At 36.2% G+C, this 21,011-nt stretch overlaps 1 protein-coding gene across 7 annotated transcripts in view; it reads right to left on the bottom strand.

Annotated features, from left to right (window-relative positions):
- The window catches only part of SCAPER (S-phase cyclin A associated protein in the ER), a 428,719-nt gene that overhangs the window by 340,377 nt on the left and 67,331 nt on the right, over positions 1–21,011 (bottom strand). For 5 of the 7 annotated variants that reach the window (XR_014810514.1, XM_021099014.2, XM_021099012.2 and 2 more), the window contains exons 6-8: positions 16,986–17,086; positions 7,274–7,390; positions 3,683–3,843 (exon numbers count right to left, since the gene is read on the bottom strand). Coding sequence is in view for 6 of the 7 variants with exons in the window: in XM_021099014.2 (XP_020954673.1) it covers positions 3,683–3,843; positions 7,274–7,390; positions 16,986–17,086 (379 nt within the window). In the remaining variant the exon portion in view is untranslated. Of the gene's footprint in view, positions 1–3,682; positions 3,844–7,273; positions 7,391–15,538; positions 16,885–16,985; positions 17,087–21,011 lie in introns of those variants that run through there. The other 2 variants (XM_021099016.2, XM_021099015.2) reach the window with 2 other exon arrangements.

Raw genomic sequence — 21,011 nt, forward strand, 5'->3', positions numbered from 1 at the left:
TTCTGAGTTTCTATCTGGGATCATTTTCCTGTATCTAACAAACTCTCTGTGGTATTTCTTTTACTGTAAGGTCTGCTGATTACAAATTCTCTCAATTTTTATTTGCCTGAACTATCTTTATTTCATCTTCATTTTGAAGGCTATTCTTGCTGGTTGTAGAATACAATCTTGTCAGTTATTTTCTTTCAGCACCTTCAAGATCTCATTCCACTGTCACCTGGCTTTCATCAGCTTACTCTAACTCCTCTGAAATGTCTTTTTTAAAGTTACTTGTAAAGGTTTTCCCTTCCCTTTGATTTTTAGCATTTCTATTAATATTGCATCTAGATGAGATTTGTTTTGTATTTTTTCCTGCCTGGAGTTTATAGTGCTTCTTGAATATGAGAACTGATGTCTTCTCACAATTTGGGGAAATCTTCTTCAAATGTTGCTTTTGCATCATTCCCTCCAACCCTTCACAGAGAGGTGTGCCTCCTATGCTCTCCTATGCATTCTCCTCTTTTCTCTCCATGATTAAGCCTCAATATTTTCTACTGTACTTAGAATTAATTCAATCCTAACTCTTCTTAATATGTGCAAATATATCAGTTATTTTAAGAATTTCATTTACCTTTCTGGATTCCTTTCTTTCAGGGTGCTGTGACCATAAAAAATCTGGACAGGCTGCTCTCTAGACATGTACATAGCTATCATTCTGGGACCATCAGCATAGAATTATTACCTTTGCCTCATCTCTATGCTGGTTCCCTCTGGCAGTGACAGTGCCCATGGAGTTAAAATTTTTGAGACCTTGCTTGTTTCAAAATATCTTTAATCTACTCTCACATCTAATGGATAATTTAGCTGGACATAAAAGTTTAGCTTAGAAATTGTTTTCCTCCAGAATTTTGAAGACATTGCTCAATTTTCTTGTGGCTTCTAGAGATATTTTTGAAAAAGCATGTCATTCTGATTCCTGGTCATTTGTATATAAACTTATTTTTTTCTCTGATTTTTAGAGCTTCTCATCATCTGTAGCATGAATAAATTTCCCAACATGTTTTGACATCACTCTAGTTTCATCCACTGCAGTGGGCACTTAATGGGCCCTTTTGTAAAAAACTTACTATCTCCCAGTTACACAAGATTCCCTTTAATTATCTATTTCATAACTTTTTCCTTTCCTTTATCTTTCTGTAATACACGTTATTCAAATAGTGGATCTTCCCATTAGCTAATTTTATATAGCAAGCCTGAAACTTAGCATTCTTAAAACACTAACCATGTTACTCCCATGCAATTGTTTGAGTCCGGAATCTGAAGAGTGCTCAGTTGGAATGGGGAAGGAGTAAGAGGGAGCTTATCTCATCTCCACATGGTGTCAGCTAAGGTGATTCAACTAAGATCAGAGTTCATGATAGTCTCTCACAACAAGGCTGAAGCCTTGATACTTGCTGCTCACTGAGACAGCTAGATTCTCTTTCTCATGGCCTCCTTCTCTTCACATGGTCTCTCACTATTCAGCAGCCTTCTTGGGTTTCTTTTCATGTAAGCTGGCTTCCAACAAGGAAAAAATGGAAGATACAAGGCCTCTTACCTGCTAAGCTAGGAATTTACCAAACATCACTCTAAATATGTTCCACCAATCATATCAAGTCAAAGGACCAACCAAAGATTCAAGAGGAGGGAAAACAAACTCCACCTTTTGATAGTGGAAGTGGCGTACATGCAAGAGGATGAGAGAAACTGTTGTCATTCATCTTTGAGGACAATCTATCACAGTCCACAATCTGGCTTCCAACACTAGCAGACATTTATCCAATTATAGAATCAGCCTTAAATTTAGAACAATAATATCTCATGATCTATATAAGGTGTTGATATGTTCCTCAGGTGTAAGTTCTTTTCATCTGGAAACCTGGCAGTGTAGTGGTAGAAGAGGGCTTGAAGAGGAAGTGAGAATAAGGCATTTCAACATTACTTTTATCAATAGTCTTTCACTTAATTTCTTTGTTTTCAATATAGTACTGCCACCTTCCATTGTGCCTGGTATCCCTTAGGTCAAATATCATCTTTGGTACCTTTTCAAGAGAATAAATCTCCAATATTCTGTTAGAATGATAGGGATACATCTATTCTAAACCTGTTATTCAGAATTATGGGGAAGCATGGAGGATTTGAGATTCTTCTTAATCCCTACCTCTATCCTCACTTCCAGACACACATGCTCCCACCAATTTCTGATACTTATGGAGGTTATGTGGAACAAACTGGATTACTTACTAGTTTTTTCCACCCTCTGAGCTAAGGATTCAGCTAGTTCATGCAAATGTCTCCACTGGTCTTTCTACTTTCCAACTTCCAAAAATTTGTTCATATCCTCTCTTTTCCTGTCTCTTTTTCCTAAATCCTATTTTTAAATTATTTTTTATCATTTTTATTGAGTTTGGAGAAAGAGCAAAGTAAATTCTTGTGTTCAACCTGTCATCTATAACAAAAATCAATTTTACAGTATATCAGTACTAACTTGAGTACTATAGCTACCATAATTATAAATAACTTGACATATACAAAAAATTCACCATGCATAACAGTCATCAAAACTCCAAAACTGAAAACCAAAGTGGTCAAAAATGAAACTTCCTGATATGTTAACCAACTATTTTTAAGCCTAGTCATAATCAAGACCTATCATTTCACCTCAACCAAATGGGTTACACTCATAAATAATCTGAGGGTACTGCTTTTAACAAAATCATGATATATGCTAATACCATGATTCCTTAAGTTCTTTTCAGTTTTGATTTTTTAACACATTTCTCTCAGACTCTTTTAATATACAGAAACTAAATTTATGATTCCACATTTTCCTATCTTTCCCTAAGAGAAAGAACTCATGCCTACTCTCAATTTTCTACCACACAATCTGTACAGAGAAAGCAAAGGCAATGTATTACATAAAAACAAGGAGTATATTTGAAATAACCCAATACAATTTACTGATACCCAGACAGAAAAACAACAACAACCATAATGCAAAGGTGGCAATGCCTTTATTGTATCCAATAAGGCTTTTCTTCTGAACCAAAAAGTTCCAAAGAGATCTTTAACTGAAGAGTGTTCTCCAGTTGTTTCTTAACTCATAATACAAATTCATTATTATCACTCTAAAATCCAAACCTCTACAGATGTATTATAAAAAATCCACTCTGGATTTATGAAATTTATAAATAAATTTCACAGAATAATAGCCCTTCTATTTACTGTACCCTTTAATTATTCTAATGGTATGGAAAACTGATGATATGTGAGCAAAGATAAACACAGAGTATTATTTTAGTACCAAAATAACATTCAAATATTAATGAAATGAAGTACAGACAAGATATTTTAAAGTGTATACTACAAAGAGGATGAACTACTTTTTTCCTTAAGTCAAAAAGAGTTATAAAGGATCTTATAAATGAACTGACAAAAAATATCATTCTCCTTAAAGTTTACAAAGGGCAAATCTGAGATTTGAAAGATCTTTGTAAACTTCCACTTAGTTTTTAAGATTATTTTATGATTTTTAACTATGATAACACCACATACATGATGCAAAAAGATAAACAAATAATACTATTAGCACCAATTTCAAATAAATATCTCTATGTAAATCCACCTATGTACTACATAAAAAGGTTGAATCAAAGTCACTTGCCATTTTTGCGGGAAGGCTTCTGTACTGCCATTGGTGGGCAAGACTGGGCAGGTGCTACATCTGAAGAAGCAGTAGAGCCTGTATGATGAGCCTTTACCTTGTCAGCCCAACTGACACCTGTGGGAGGCAGACGTGGAGCAGCCACTGCAACTGGTGAACCCCTACGGAGAAAATGACTGCATTTAATAAATCAAATATATGGTTGAAATTTTTAAGCATACGTAACATATTCAAATTTTAAATAAATTATGTGTGTGCATGTGTATGTGTGGATATGTATATATCCACATATGTAAATAACATACTACTGTAGCAATTTAAAGTGCACATATTCATAAATTTATACTGGTCTAACACTTCATTAATTTAATATAGCATAACATATTATATGAGAACAGATATACTAGAAAAACTCTCATAAGCTCAGTTTAAAAGAAAATTTCAGTCAAGTGGTGAATCTTAAAAAATACACATATATAACAAACTTTATTTTCACTTAAAACTCATATCTTTTAATAATATGAATGTGCATTAATTTGCCAATCTATCAGTATTGACACCATTAAAACAGGCTTGTTTTTTGTCTTTCTTTCTTTCCTTCCTCCCTCTGTCCCTTCCTTCTTTCTTTCTTTCTTTCTTTTTAGGACTGCACTTGCCCCATATGGAAGTTCCCAGTCTAGGGGTCAAAAGGGAGCTGCAATTGCCAGCCACAGCCACAGCCACAGCCACAGCCACAGCCACAGCAACACCAGAACCAAGCAGCAGCTGTGACCTACACCACAGCTCAAAGCAACACCAGATCCTTAACCCACCAAGCAAAGTCAGGGATCAAACGCTTATCTTCATGGATACTAGCTGGGTTCATTTCCACTGAGCCACAGTGGAAACTCCAGTTTGGGTTTCTTTAAAATGGAGTGATACTTTAGTGACAACTATTAAATAATCTAAGTGCACAATCCTTCTCAACCTTAATAGTATTTTCTCCAGTCTTTCACAGGTCCATTCCTCATTTGACAGCAAAAAAACAGGGCACTGTATCAAAGCTTTCCAAAAACTTACCCTTGTTTTCCTAGAAACGATTCCTTCACAAGCATATTTGACTGGTTTACTTAATATTTAAATTATTGGTTAAAATACTGAAGACAACCTGAATGTGCAAGTTTGGTAACTAACTGCACAGTCTAAACAATTTAACTTACCCATTAAGAAGTAAGTACATATACTAAAGGCAGGCTATAAGCCACAATATTTTCAGCATGCTTAAACATGTTTTACAATGATAATAAAGAGTGTCAGTAAATCCAATGATACAATTAGATGGAGATCTGTATAACTCTTACTATGCATGCATTAAAGTCTTCTAGTGTTAAAATAAACCATGTACTATACAATACTCTGAGCCACAGACCAATGGAATGCATTATAGGGGAATTTCCCTTAAAATAGTGCTTGAAATAGAGGGGACAGGGGATTAAGATGCTGGAATAGAAGGACTAGAGCTCACATTCTCTCATAATAGAGAACCCAAAAATAAACCCAGACACCTATGGTCAATTAATCTTCAACAAAGGAGACAAGAATATAAAATGGGGAAAAAGACATTTTTTTCAGAGTGTTGGTGCTGAGAAAAGTAGACAGTCACAAGCAAATCAATGAAACTGGAACACACCCACTCCAGGCACAAAAATAAATTCAAAATGGCTTAAAGTATTAAATGTAAGGCAAGGCACCATCAAACTCCTAGAAGAGAACATGGGCAAAACATACTCTGACATCAAGCTTACAAGTGTTTTCTCAGGTCAGTCTCCCAAAGCAACAGAACTAAAAGCAAAAATAAACTAAAAGCAAAAATAAACCAATGGGACCTAATAAAACCGACAAGCTTTTGCACAGCAAAGGAAATCAAAAAGAATACAAAAAGACAACTTACAAAATGGGAGAAAATAATTTCAAATGATGCAACTGACAAGACCTTAATCTCTAAAATATACAAGCAACTTATACAACTCAACAGCAAAAAAGCCAACAACTCAATTGAAAAATGGGCAAAAGACCTGAATAGACATTTCTCCAAAGAAGATATACAGATGAGGACATGAAAAAATCTCAACATCGCTGATTATTCGAGAAATGCAAATCAAAACTACCATGAGATACCACCTCACACCAGTCAGAATGGCCATCATCAATAAGCCCACAAATAACAAATGCTGGAGGGGGTGTGGAGAAAAGGTAACCCTCCTGTTTGGTGGGAGTGTAAGCTGGTAAAACCACTATGGAGAACCTTAGAGGTACCTTAGAAATTTATACATAGAACTACCATATGACCCAGCAACCCCACTCTTAGGCATATATCCAGACAAAACCTTCCTTAAAAAAGACACATGCACCCACATGTACATTGCAGCACTATTCACAGTAGCCAAGACATGGAAACAACCAAAATGTCCATTGACAGACGATTGGATTAGGGAGCTGTGGTATATATACACAATGGAATACTACTCAGCCATAAAAAAGAACAAAATGATGCCATTTGCAGCAACATGAATGGAACTAGAGAATCTCATACTGAGTGAAGTAAGTCAGAAAGAGAGAGACAAATACCATAAGATATCACTTATATCTGGAATCTAATATAGGGCACAAATGAACATTCCCCCACAGAAAGGAAAATCATGGACTTGGAGAATAGACGTGTGGCTGCCCAGGGGGAGAGGGAGTGAGTGGGAGGGATCGGGAGTGTGGGGTTATCAGATGCAAACTATTGCTCTTGGAATGGATTTACAATGAGTTCCTGCTGTGTAGCAGTGATAACTATGTGTAGATACTTATATCGCAACAGAACAAAAGGAGGAAAAAAATGTATACATGTAAGTGTAACCTGGTCCCCATGCTGTAGAGCAGGAAATAAATAAATAAATAAATAAATACCATAAAACATGCAAATAAATAGGAAAGTATGACCTACTCACAGACATACACAAAAAAAGGTAACTGAAATGAGTTCTTAAGGAAGATTTAACATTGCATTTAGTAGACAAAGACTTTAAATGAACTATTATAATTTTGTATACAGGATATCAAAGAACAAAAAGAAACCATGACTGAAAAATAAAGTATGAGAACAATATTTCAACAAATATAGAATATCATCAAAGAGAAACATTAAAAAAGAACTACATAGATATTTCTGGAGTTGAAAAGTACAATAACGGAAATGAAAAATCCACCAGAGAGCTTCAACAGCAGAACTGAGCTTGAAAAATAATCAGAAAACCTGAAGACAGGTAAATTGAGATTATCTAAGAAATAGAAAGAAAAAAGAATGCAAAAAATTGAAGAGTCTCAAAGACTTGTGGAACACCACCACAAGTATCAACATAAGTATAATGGGTTTCCCAAAGAAGAGGAAAGAAAAGGGCAGAAAGAATATCTGTAGATTTTTGAAGTTTTTATTCAAACAATTTCAAATATAAACAAAAATATATACATGGATTTACGTGAAATACCAGTTTTATAATACTATATTATCCAGATAATTATTTACTATAATGCAAGCATTACTAGGCTTTTTTGAGTTCATCTCACCCAAAATTTAAGCTTCTTCGAGCATTTGATGTTACACTTATTCTATCTGTTGAGGGACTTGGAATCACGTGACGTCCTGGAGACATCTTCTTTACTTCCCACGCCAATGAAGTTGGTCTGCCAAATTAAGACACAGCAAATTAACAGAGAAAAGGTGGGGAGGGTGGAGAATCTAATCTTCTCTCTTGGTTGTTAGTGGGAAAGAACATAAGCAGGTCACAATTCTTCCCTAGAGCACTGTTTACCAAAAAGTTACCTTATTACCAAGAAGTAATCCCAGACTATGCATGGTCAGGATTTTCTACTCAGTGCAGCATTAGCAACATAACCCTAATTATCTAAAAGTGTTACGGGTTACAGGGAGTTCCCTTATGACTCAATGGGTTACAAACCCTACTAGTATCCATGAAGATGTGGGTTCCATTCCTGGCCTCACTCAGTGGGTTAAGGATCTGGTGTTGCCGTGAGCTGTGGGGTAGGTTGCAAACGCAGCTCAGATCCTGCGTTGCTGTGTCTGTGGTGCAGGCCAGCAGCTACAGCTCTGATGAGACCCCTAGCCTGGGAACTTCCAGATAACTGCAGGTACTGCCCTAAAAATCCAAAAGAAAATAAATTTTAAAAAAAGACAGATAAGGAGTTCCTGTCGTGGCACAGTGGTTAACGAATCCGACTAGGAACCATGAGGTTGCAGGTTCGGTCTCTGCCCTTGCTCAGTGGGTTAACGATCCGGCGTTGCCGTGAGCTGTGGTGTAGGTTGCAGACGCGGCTCGGATCCCGCGTTGCTGTGGCTCTGGTGTAGGCCGGTGGCTACAGCTCCGATTGGACCCCTAGCCTGGGAACCTCAATATGCCGCAGAAGCGCCCAAGAAATAGCAAAAAGACAAAAAAAAAAAAAAAAAAAAAAAGACAGATAAGCAGAGTTATGGGTCACAAAGACATGAGATAACTACTTATGTTTTAAAAGCATCTACACACCCAGCTAAAAACACACTAAAAAGGCAATGGTACTAATTCCCACTACTTGTGTCTGATGTCCTTGAGGAGTTAAGTGTGTAAGACAGGGATCAAGATGGTTAAAATGACGAATACACAGGAAAACACGAAGTCTTCTTCCTCTACCTTTTAAACACCCATGAGAGTGAGATCATAAATATTTCACTGCTCTCTGCTGGAAAACCTACCTATTTCTCCTCGTTTACTGGTCCCACAACCATTCAGTTGATAGGATGCAAAAATCTCTACTAAAATGTTTTCCCCAAGGAACATCTTCTCTCTCCCTATGCCTTCAACTGGACCTCTACAACTCCCCAGAATTTCCCTGCTTCTTACTGTCCATTCAATCTAGTGATGATTTTTTTTCTCATCAAAAAGTGACATTTCTTGTTAAAAAAAAGAAAAACCAGATAAATGATTATAAATAAAGTCTAAAACTTTTCACAATTTATTGCCAAATCACCTTTCAAAAAGGGACTAACAAAACTATACTTCCAGCAGATAAAAAGTGGCCATTTCCCTTTAACTTTGCCAACAGTTGGTATTTAAATTTTTCATTGCCTTGTGAAAGAGACAACACTGCCTGTAAAGTCTAAAATATTTAGTATCTGGCACTTCACAGAAAAACTTAGCTAAATTCTGTACTAGAGTTTCAGTCTTTGACAAATTCTTTTTCCTACAAGGATTTCAATAAAATTGTTTAATTTGAAAAAAAGTCACTGACAAGATGATATTTGTTTTTGCTGCATACATTATTATTATTACAGGTAAGGCTTAACTTTTTTACCAGGCATTTAAATATCTTCTTTCAGGATTTTCACATTAGTAGCTATTGCCCATGTTTTCCACTGGGATTTGTATCATCTTCTTTTTGTAGTATTTTTTAAAGTTTTAATGAAGTATAGTGAATTTATAATGTTGTGATGATTTCTGCAGTACAACAAAGTGATTCAATTATACATATACACACATCCATTCTTTTATGTTGTTGTTTTTTGCTTTTTGTTTTTTTTTTTTTTTTTTAGGGCCGCACCCACAGTATATGGAGGTTCCCAGGCTAGGGGTCTAATCAGAGCTATAGCTGCCCACCTACACCACAGCCACAGCAACACCAGATCCAAGCTGCGTCTGCGACCTACACCTCAGCTCATGACAATGCCAGATCCTTAACCCTCTGAGGGAGGCCAGGGATCAAACCCACGACCTCATGGTTCCTAGTTGGATTTGTTTCCATTGAGTCACAACGGGAACTCCACACATCCATTTTTTTTTCAGATTATTTTCCTGTATAGGTTATCACAGAATATTGAGTAGAGTTCCCTGTGCCATACAGCAGTTCTTTGTTGGGCAGTCATTCCAGATACCAGAGTGTGTGTATGCCAATCTCAAACCCCCATTCCATCTTTCCCCAAACCTATCACCTTTAGTAACTGTAAGTTTGTTCTCAAAGTCCATGAGTCTGTTTCAGTTTTGTAAATAAGTTCATTTGCATCATTTTTTTAGATTCTACATATAAGTGATATTATGTGATGTTTTTCTCTGACTTAGTCCACTTGGTATGACAATCTCTAGGTCCATACATGTTGCAGCAAATGGCATTATTTCATCCTTTTATGACTGAGTAGTATTCCACTGTATATATACATGCTAAAACTTCTTTTTTTTTTTTTTTTTGTCTTTTGTCTTTTTGTTGTTGTTGTTGTTGCTATTTCTTGGGCCGCTCCCATGGCATATGGAGGTTCCCAGGCTAGGGGTTGAATCGGAGCTGTAGCCACCCGCCTACGCCAGAGCCACAGCAACGCAGGATCCGAGCCGCGTCTGCAACCTACACCACAGCTCACGGCAACGCCGGATCGTTAACCCACTGAGCAAGGGCAGGGACCGAACCCAAACCTCATGGTTCCTAGTCGGATTCGTTAACCACTGCGCCACGACTGGAACTCCTACACATGCTAAAACTTCTTTATCCATTTATTTGCCAATGGACATTTAGGTTGCTTCCATGTCTTGGCTATCATAAACAGTGCTGCAATGAGCACTGGGGTGCAGGTATCTTTTCAAAGTAGGGTTTTCTCTGAATAGATGCCCAGGAATGGGACTGCAGAATCATAAGGTAGTTCTTTCTATTTTTAATTTTTTGAGGAACCTCCATAGTCTTTTCCATAGTGGTTGTACCAATTTACATTCCCACCAACAGTGCAGGAGGGTTCCCTTTTCTCCACAGCCCCTCCAGCACTTGTTATTTGTGGATTTATTAATGATGGCCATTCTGACTGGTGTGAGGTGGTATCTCATGGTAGTTTTGATTTGCATTTCTCTTATAATCAGCGATGTTGAGCATCTTTTCATGTGTTTTTAGGCCATCTGTATATCTTCTTTGGAGAAATGTCTATTTAGATCTTCTGCCCATTTTTTTGATTGGGCTGTTTGCTTTTTTGGTATCAAGCAGCATGCACTGTTTTGTGTATTTTGGAAATTAATCCCTTGTCAGCTGCTTCATTTGCAAAAATTCTCTCCCATTATGTGGGCTGTCTTTTTGTTTTGTTGACGGTATCTTTTGCTGCACAAAAGCTTTTAAGTTTAATTAGGTCCCATTTCCTTATTTTTGCTTTTATTTTCATTACTCTAGGAGGTGGAACCAAAAAGATATTGCTGGGAGAAAGTGTTCTGCCTACGTCTTCTTCTGAAAGAGTTTTATAGTACCTGGACTTAAATTTAGGTATTTAAAAGTTTATTTTTGTGTATGGTGTTAGAAAGTGCTCTAATTTTTTTTGTTTTGTTTTTTTGTTTTTTGTTTTTTTAGGGCCATGCCCATGGCATAAGGAGATTTCCAAGCTAGGGGTCAAATCGGAGCTTAAGCTGCTGGCCTACGCCACAGCAATGCCTGATCTGAGCCACATCTGTCACCTATACCAAAGCTCATGGCAAAGCCAGATCCTTAACCCACGGAGCAAGGCCAGGGATCAAACCTGTATCCTCATGTATACTAGTCAGATTCATTTCTGCTGAGCCATGATGGGAACTCCTAATTTCATTCTTTTAGATGCAGCTGTCCAGTTTTCCCAGGACCACTTACTGAAGATACTGTCTTTTCTCCACTGTATATTCATGCCTCTTTTGACATGGATTAACTGACTACAGGTGGGAAGGTTTAATTCTGGCTTTCTATTCTGTTTCACTGATCTATATTTCTGTTTTTGTGTCAGCACCATACTGTTTTTGATGGCTATAGCTTTGTGGTATAGGCTGGAGTCAGGAAGCATAATTCTTCCAGCTCCATTTGTCTTTCTCAGGATTGTTTTGGCTATTTGGGGTCTTTTGTGCTTCCAAATTTTAAAATATTTTGTTCTAGTTCTGTGAAGAATGCCACTGGTAATTTGATAGGAACTTCACTGAATCTGTAGATTATTTGGGGTAATATAGTTGTTTTGACAATATTGATTCTAGTCCAAGAGCATGCTATCTATATCTTTCCATCTATTTGTGTCATCTTTGATTTTTTTTCATTACCAACTTACCGTTTTCAGAGTACAGGTCTTTTGCCTCCTTAGGTAGGTTTACTTCTAGGTATTTTATTCTTTGTGTTGTGATGGTAAATGGGGTTATTTCCTTAATTTCTTCCCGATCTTTCATTCTTAGTGTACAGAAATGCAAGAGATTTGTGTGTATTAATTTTGTCTCCTGCAACTTTACTGAATTCAATGAGCTCTAGTACTTTGACAATAGAATTTTTAGGCTTTTCTATGTATAGTATCATGTCATCTGCAAACAGTGAAAGTTTTACTTCTTCTTTTCCAAGCTGGACTCCTTTAATTTTTTTCTTTCTTGATTGTTACAGCTAGGCCTTCAAAACTATGTAGAAGAAAAGCATCAAGAGTGACTTTTCTTCTTCCTGATCTTAGTGGAAATTCTTTCAGCTTTTCACCACTTAGGATGATGTTAGCTGTAGGTTTGTAGGTTACCGCTAAGCCCACTTTCTAGAGGATTTTTTTTTTAATCATAAATGGGTTATGGATTTTGTCAAAAGCTTTTTCTGCATCTACTGAGAACAGATGTGCAGATATTGAAAAAAATCCATGCTTCCTTGGGATAAACTCCACTTGATTATGGCATATGATCCCTCTAAGGTATTTTTGGATTCAGTTTGCTAGACTTTGTTGAGGGTTTTTACATCTATATTCCTCAGTGATATTGGCCTATAATTTTCTCTTTTCTTGTGGTAACTTCATCTGGTTTTGGTATCAGAGTGATGGTGGCCTCACAGAATGAGTTTGGGAGTATTCCTTCCTCTGCAATTTTTTGGAATAGTTTCAGAAGGATAAGTGTTAAATCTTCTCTAAATGTTTGAAAGAATTCACCTGTGAGGCCATCCAGTCCTACACCTTTGTTTTTTGGAAGTTTTTAAATCACATTTTCAATTTCATCACTTGTGATTTGTCTGTTCAAATGTTCTATTTCTTTCTGTTTCAATCTTCAAAGACTGTACCTTTCCTAGAATTCGTCCCTTTCTTCTAGGTTGTCCATTTTATTGGCATATAACTGCTTGTAGTAATCTCTTTTGATCTTTATTATTTATGTGATATCCATTTTAACTTCTCGTTTTTCATTTCTAAGTTTACTGATTTGAACCCTCTCCCTTTTTTTCTTAATTAGTCCCACTAAGCGTTTATCAATTTTGTTAATATTTGCAAAAATAAAAAAAAAAAAACAGCTTTTAGTTTCATTAATCTTTTCTACTGTTTTCTCTGTCTCTATTTTCTGCTCTGATTTTTATGATATATATATATATATATATATATATATATATATATAATTATTTTGAGTTGCTGGTCTCTCAATTTCAAATGTGTTTCTAATATCCTTCATTTGTATTTTCCTCTTCTCAAGATTGCTGGTTTTGATATCATATTTGTACATGGATGAATTCCTGTCTTTACTATGTTTGCCTCTACCAGTGAGGCTTCTCATTTATAATGTTCTCGTATGTAGTTGTGGCCTTTTTCTTTTCTGCTTAGAGAAGTTCCATTAGCATTTCTTGTAAAGCTGGTTTGGTGGTGCTGAATTCTTTTAGTTTTTGCTTACCTGTAAAGCTTTTGATATTTCTTGTCAAATTAGAAAGAGAGCCTTACTGGGTAGGGAAGTCTGGGTTGTAGGTTTTCCCCTTTCATTACTTTAAGTATATCATGACATTCCCTTCTGGCTTGCAGAGTTTCTGCTGAACATTCAGCTGATAACCTTACTGGGTTTCCTTTGTATGTTATTGCTTTTCCCTAGCTGTTTTCAATATTTTCTCTTTGTCCTTAATTTTGGTCAGTTTGATTAATGTGTCTCAGGGTTTTTCTCCTTGGGTTTATTATATATGGTACATGTTGTGCTTCCCGGACTTGAGTGAGTGATTACTTTCCCATGTTAAGGAAGTATTGGCTATTATCTTTTCAAATATTTTCTCCAGCCCTTTCTCTCTTCTCCTTCTGGCAACCCTATAATGCAAATATTGTTGCATTTAATGATGTCCCAGAGTTCTCTTAGACTGTCCTCATTTCTTTTCATTCTTTTTTATTCTGCTCCATATCACTGATTTCCACCAGCTTGTCTTCCATCTCACTTATTCATTCTTCTGCCTCTTATATTCTGCTATTGATTCCTTCCATTGAATTTTTCATTTGGGTTATTGTGTTGTTCATCTCAGCTTGTTTGTTCTTTAAATCTTCTATTTTCTTATTAAACATTTCTTGTAATTTCTTGATTTCTGCCTCCAGTTTTTCCCCAAGATCTTGAATTATCCTTATTATCATTAAAGTCTTTTTCGTGTAGGTTGCTTATTCCAGTTCCCATAGCTGTTCTTCTGGGATTTTGTCTTGTTCTTTCATCTGGAACACATTTCTGTCTTTTATTTTGTCTAGCTTTCTGCACTTGTGGTCTCCTTTCTGCAGGCTGCAGGGATGTAGCTTCTTTTACTTCTGGTGTCTGCTTCCTGTTGTGATACAGAGGCTTGTGGCAGGCTTCCTGATCAGAAGGACTGGTGTCTGCCCACTGGTGGGTAGAGCTGAGCCTTATCCCTTTGGTGGGTGGGGCTGTGTTGCTGGGTGTGATTGGAGAATGCTGTGTGCCTGGGAGGACTTTAGGCAGCCTGTCTGCTGATGGGTAGGGATGGGTTCCCATCCTGTTTGTTGTTTGGCCTGGGGCTTCTCAACACTGGTGGGCAAGGTTAGATTTTTACAGAATAACAGCTACCAGGGAAGATCACACCAATGATTATTGCCTAAGACCTCTGCCTCCAGTATTCTGCCCCCTCAGTGAGTCACAACTGACCCCTGCTTTCCCAGGAGAATATCCAAGACCCACAGGTAGGACTGGTCCAGAATCTTGCAGAGTTTGTGCATGGCCTGGGACCCAGTGCACGTGAAACCTTGTGTGCATCCTCCAAGCATGGATGGAGTCTCTATTTCCCTCAGATCTGTGGAGATCCTCTGCTGAAGCCCCAGTAGCCTTCAGTGCTCTGGGGGCTCCTCTTCCTAGTGCTAGACCCTCAGGGTGGGGAACCTGAAATGGGGTTCAGAACTCTCACACCTGTGGAAGAGTTTCTGAAATATAGTTTTTTTCCAGTCTGTGGGTCACCCACGCAGCAGGTATGAGACTGCTTATATTGCAGATGTGCCCCTCCTACCATCTCATGGTTTATTCTTTGTCTTTAGGTGACAAAGATATCTTTGCCTTTGTCTTTTTTGGATATCTGTTTTGGCAGCTTCCAAGCTAATTTTTGAGAAATGTTCAGCAGTTAGTTGTGATTTTGGTGGTTTGAAGAGAGTTCTTCTTGTGTCCCTCTACTCTGCCATCTCTGTATCATTTTCTAATTGATTTGAAATTGTTTACTTCTACTATTATTAATACTATTTATGGCCACAAATCTTAACATAAATGATAAATTATTTCACTTTTAATTTAATTTTTTATGTAGAAAGGATATTTTCTTACTATTACATCAAGCCTATCAATATTTCCTTTTTTGGTTTTTGCCTTTGTCTTACAAAGTCCTTAACCATAATAAAAATACATACATATTTATCCTTTTTTTTTTCTCTAAAAACGTACAACTTCAATTTTTACATTTAAGTCTCAAGGCCAGGTGGAATAAATTTTGATGCATGATTTGAGGAATGAAAGATGGATAATGCCATCTACAGGAAACTTAAGGTTGCTTTCTATATCTGGGAGCTGCTTCTGGAGGCAAAAAGGAAAAATGCTGATAAATACTTAAGGTAAAAGGAGTTACCTCAAGCATACTTTTGAACCATGATGCCAGGGGAAGAACTGCTGTTAAGCATGGACTTGGCCTCAAAAACTTTTTCAATATAATCTTCAACACAGCCACTTCTAGTTTGAAGTTTACAAACAAGAAAAAAAAATCTATTTAACTTTTTTAATGCACTGATGGTTATATTACAGACCCTGTTTAGATACAAGAAAAAGAAAATCAAGTTAAATAAAAAAGGAAAAAACATTTATTTTAAGGATATAAACTGTACAAGGTCAAGGAGATCCTCAAGGTAGCTCATAAGGATTAGGCTTGGAAAACACAGACTTTAAAGCAACACCCTTAAACTCTCAAAGATCATATCACTTCTCTCATTTCTGCCTCTCTCTGTACATCTATTCCATTTTCTGTGAACCAGCTTTCCTCTGCTTATCTTCACAAGGGCAATAGAGTCACCAATCCCACCAATCCCAAATTGGCATGATTATCTCTTAACTTGGTTCAACTCAGTGAAGGAATGTACCCACAATTCCCACCTGACCTAAACATCTTTTACCAAGGGGTAAGGTTGAAACTGCTGGGTACAAAGACAACTAGGTTTGACCCACCCAGGGACTGTGTACAGCAGGCACCATATCAAAATTTTTCACTGTGAAACAAAAATATTAAAAGGAGTAACATATCATGGTTTCCCTGAATGTGGTTTCCTGGCTTCCTGGATTTGTCTCTTAGGATTCCTTTGCTCTCTTGGTTTCCCGTAGGGCTGATACACTAGAATGGGATAAAAGATGTGTTCTCTACAGAATGGTTCTACTCCCTGAGATTGAAACAGGGTTAAATCCAAGGGAAAAAGGAAGCCTTGGCCTTTTTCTCTGGGAAAAAAGGCATCATTATAGACCCTTGTGAATTGACCCAGTTCACGAGGCCTTGGGTTTCACTTGTAAGTCTAAACTAAATAATAAATTCTTCTTTTGCCTTTGCACATAACCAAAATACTACTAAATCCAGCTGGATTATGTCTGGAACATCTCTGAACTCCCTTTATTCTAGTGTGAGTAGCCATCCCCTTTAAACTATACTGTTAAACCTCAACTTTCCTACACTACAACCAGAAAGATCTCTTAAAAGCACAAATCTGATAGTTTTCTTACTTAAAAGCTTTATGGCTCAAAATAAAGTCTAAAGTTTTTAACATGTCTACAAAGTCCTACCTAATCTGGCCTTCGTCTACCTCTTTAGGGTCAGTCATCTCCTGCTATTCTTCCCGTTCTCTTGACTCCAGCCCTGCTACACTCTTAAATCCCTTGACTATACTGCGCTCCCTTACCTCCAAGATACCACATGTACCATCACTTCTACCTGATATTACTCTTTTCTTCTCTTCTTGTCAAACTGTTTCTTGGTATTTCAATAACTGCTTCTGAATCTATTGGTTTCTACAAATACAAAGACCAGAATTCAATACCTGCTTTGAGCATCGGTCTTCTCTAGCTTTTCCTGAAGTTGAATCCAGTCAATCAATGCTTTGAAATCTCTTACATAGTTATCCAGCATCATTAATACCTCCTATTCAGAACAAACAACAAACATTAAATTCTTCTCTGAAACTAAGGAGTTTCAAGAAAAAAATATTAGAGCAAAGGACTTAGCAATTAATAATTTTTACATTATATTCCAGGAAGCAGAAATATAGTTTTTTGGGCTTTATTTTCATTTGGTAAGAAATTAGTGAAGCTGACAGTCTAAAAACCAAGAGATGATACTGATACTTCTTCTCAAGACCTTATCAACTATTAACTTTTATTATTGTTAAGTTTAATAAACAGAAAAGTGCACAAGACATAAATGTACAGATAAATTATTTCAAATCAAAGACCCATGCAACCACCACCTAGGACGAACAATATAAAACTACCAGTCTCTAAAAGTTCTCTTATGTCTCCCTCTGAATTAATATTCCAATCTCTATTCCAAGGTAACCACTGCTTTGACTGCTAATAGTTTAATTTTGCCTGATTTTGAAATACGTATAAATGAATGCATAGAGTATGTAATATTTTGTGGCTTCTCTTGCACATTTGTTTACTAGGTTCATCCATACTGCAGAGTTTACTTGCAATTCATTTATTATTGTCCAATGTCACTACTGAACAGTATTCTATTGCATTAATATTTATTTATCCAATCTACTGTATCAAAATGTATTGATTGGTATTTATTTTAACATTTACGTATCCAGTATTTATCCAATATAATAGTGATGAACACTTGAGTGATTTACATATTTGGGACATTACAAATTACATGCTATTACTCACTCATGTACATGTCCTTTGCACATATGGGAAGTCAAACCCCATGCAAATCTGACAGTGGATAAATACATGTCCTAGACTCAAGCCAGGTACTTCTGGGTCCAGAGTTCTGCCTCTAGAGAATAAAATGGCAGTCAGACCCAAGGGAGCCTGTCTGACACCAAAAGTGGAATGACTAAGTCACAGGGTAAGCCTTTGTTCTACTTTAGTATATAACACCAAACTGTTTTCCAAAGTGGTTGCCACTCCCACCAGCAGTGTGTGTTAGCTCTACTTACTCCAGCCACACCTTCATCTACACTTGGTATTGTATACTTTGGGTCTTCTTTGTTGTTTCTTTGTTTTTAACCTGAGCCATTCTGGTTGACAATTATGTAATGTTTTCATTTTCAGCACTTTTTTCATATACTTACTGGTCATCCTCTTTTTGCAAAATGCCTATTCAAGACTCTTGGCCATTTTTCTAGAGTATCAATAGTCTTTCTCTTTTTGATGTACAGAAGATTTTCCTATTTTTTGGCATGGGCCTTTTGTTGGTAATACGTGTAGCACATATAAACCTGCCTTTTCAATCTAATAGAATGGAATCTTCTGAAGAACAGAAATTCCTAGTTTTAAGGTAATCTAATTTATCACTTTTTAACCTAAAGACTGATACTACTTGTGGCATTTTTAAGCAATCTTTTCCTACCACAAGGTCAGGAAGATATTGCCCCAAATTATCTTTTAAAGCATAGGTCTATTTCTAGAGTCTCTCCTCTGTTACATCAGTCTGTTTATCCTTATACCAATACCAAACTATTATACATTGCTACAGCTCTACAATACATCTGAAAACCCAGTAAATTCTCCAGCTATACCTTTGATCTCAAAGTCATCTAGGCTAATTACAGTTCTTTGCATTTCCATACAAATTTTAGAATCAGCTTGTCAACTTCACAGGAGAAAAAAAAAAAATAGAATTTTAGTTGCATTTGTACTGATTCCATAGATGAACTAGAAGAAAATTCACATTTCTATATCATTTTTCTAGTCTATAATCAGATCTATAGCTCCATATATTTATCTTACTCAATGTGTCTCAATAATATATTACAGTTTTCTGTGTGGAGGCCTTACATATCTTTTGTTAGATTTAACCCTAAGAATAAATGGTAGTTGTTTTAAATTTTTTCGTTTTCATTTTGTTACTGTTGATTTTTTTAATTTTAAACTTGTACCCAGCAACTTTAACTCACTCAATAATTGTAACAGCTTAGCTTTAGATTCTTCTGTATTATATATATATATATAAAATCTGTGAATAATGACATATTTTTCTCCCTAAACTTTATATCTTTTATGTCTTATTCTTATATTCCTGTGCTGGTGAGAATCTTAAGTAAAAGGCTGAACAGAAATAAAGACAGCAGCCCCTCATGTCTCATTCACAATTTCAGAAGAAAAACTTGCAACATTTCACCATTAAGTTGGATGTTTACTCTAGGATTTTTGGAAGATTACTTGCATCAGTAAGGATGTTCCCTTTTATTCCCTGTTTGCTAGTTTTCTCATGAATAGGTGTTGAATTACATCAAATATTTCTCATAGATCTACTGAGACAATCATATGATTTTTCTTCCTCACTTATCTAATTTGGTAAATAACATTAATTTCATATCCAAATGTTAAAGGAACATTGCAGGACCAATAGGAACATAACTCAATTGTGATGTACTGTCCAATTTTCAAATCACCAGCTTAAATACCTCATTACTTGCTTTAAGACTTGTGCATCTGTACTCCAGAATGGCCTGTATTTTCCTTTCTCATAAGAGGTTGGCTATCAAAGTTATATTGGGAAGAATTCTCTCTTTTTCTACGTTCTAGAACAGTTTGTATAATACTGCCATTTTTTTCCTTAATTTTTAAAATTGAGATTAATTCACACGCCATAAAATTCACCATTTAAAATTATATAATTCAGTCATTTTTAGTATGTATATGAACAGACTTATGCAACTACCTAATTCCAGAACATTTTCATCACCCCCAAAATAAACCATTAGCAGTCAATCCCCATTCTCCCCTCTCTTTAGCCCCTGGAAACCATTAATCAACTTTCAGTCTCTAGGGATTGGCCTGTTCTGAATCATATAAACAGAATCATATAATACACGGTCTTTTTAGGCTGGCTTCTTTTACTTAATATAATGTTTTCAAGGTTCATCCACCTAGTAGCACATATCCATACTTCATTCCTTTTTTATAACTAAATAATTACATGAATATACACATTTGTTTATTCACTTATCAGCTGATACACATTCAGGTTGCTTCCAATTTTTGCCTATTATGAATAATGCTGCTATGACCGTTCATATACAAGTTTTTATGTGAACACATGCTCCTAATTCTCTTGGGTATGTAACTGTAAGTGGATTTACTGGGTCACATGGTAACTCTAAGTTTAACATTTAACATTAACTGCCAAGGTTTTTTTCCACAGCAGCTGCACCATTCTACGCTGCCATCAGTAACATGAGAGGATTCCATGTTCTCCATATCCCCCTGCCAGCATTTGCTGTTTTCTGACTACATGATTTTAGTCATCCTAATGAGGTATAGGTGGTATATTTGTTGTTTTTATTTGCATTTTCCCGATGAATAAAAAAGCTTAGTATATATTCATGTGTTTATTGGACATTTGTATATTATCTTTGGAGAGATGCTACTCAAATCTTTTGTCCATTTTTTAATCAGTCTATTTGTCATTTTTATTGTTGGGCTGTAGGAGTTCTTCATATATTCCATATATTAGACTGTTATCAGACATACAGTTTGAAAACATTTTCTCTCACTGTATGAGTTGTCTCTTCACTCAACATTGTCCTATAACATACAAAATTAGGTTTTTAGTTCTGACGAAGGTCAATTTATGTGTTTTTAAATTTGGGTACTTGCACTTTGTGTATCATAGCTAAAAAACTATTGTCTAATCCAGGGTTACAAATATTTACATCTATGCTTCTGACAAAGAATTTCATAGTTTTAGCTCTGACATTTAGGTCTTTGCTCTATTTTCAGTTAATTTTTGCATATGGTATGAGGTAGAGATCCAAATCTATTGTTTGTATGTGGATATCCAGTTGTCCTAGCACCATCTGTTGAAAAGACTTTTCTTTCCCATTCAATGG

Source organism: Sus scrofa, chromosome 7, assembly GCF_054392235.1.
Source record: "Sus scrofa isolate SSC_HxYL_T2T_F1_AM1 chromosome 7, Sscrofa_HxYL_maternal_Yorkshire_Landrace_v2.0, whole genome shotgun sequence".
Taxonomy (NCBI): domain Eukaryota; kingdom Metazoa; phylum Chordata; class Mammalia; order Artiodactyla; family Suidae; genus Sus; species Sus scrofa.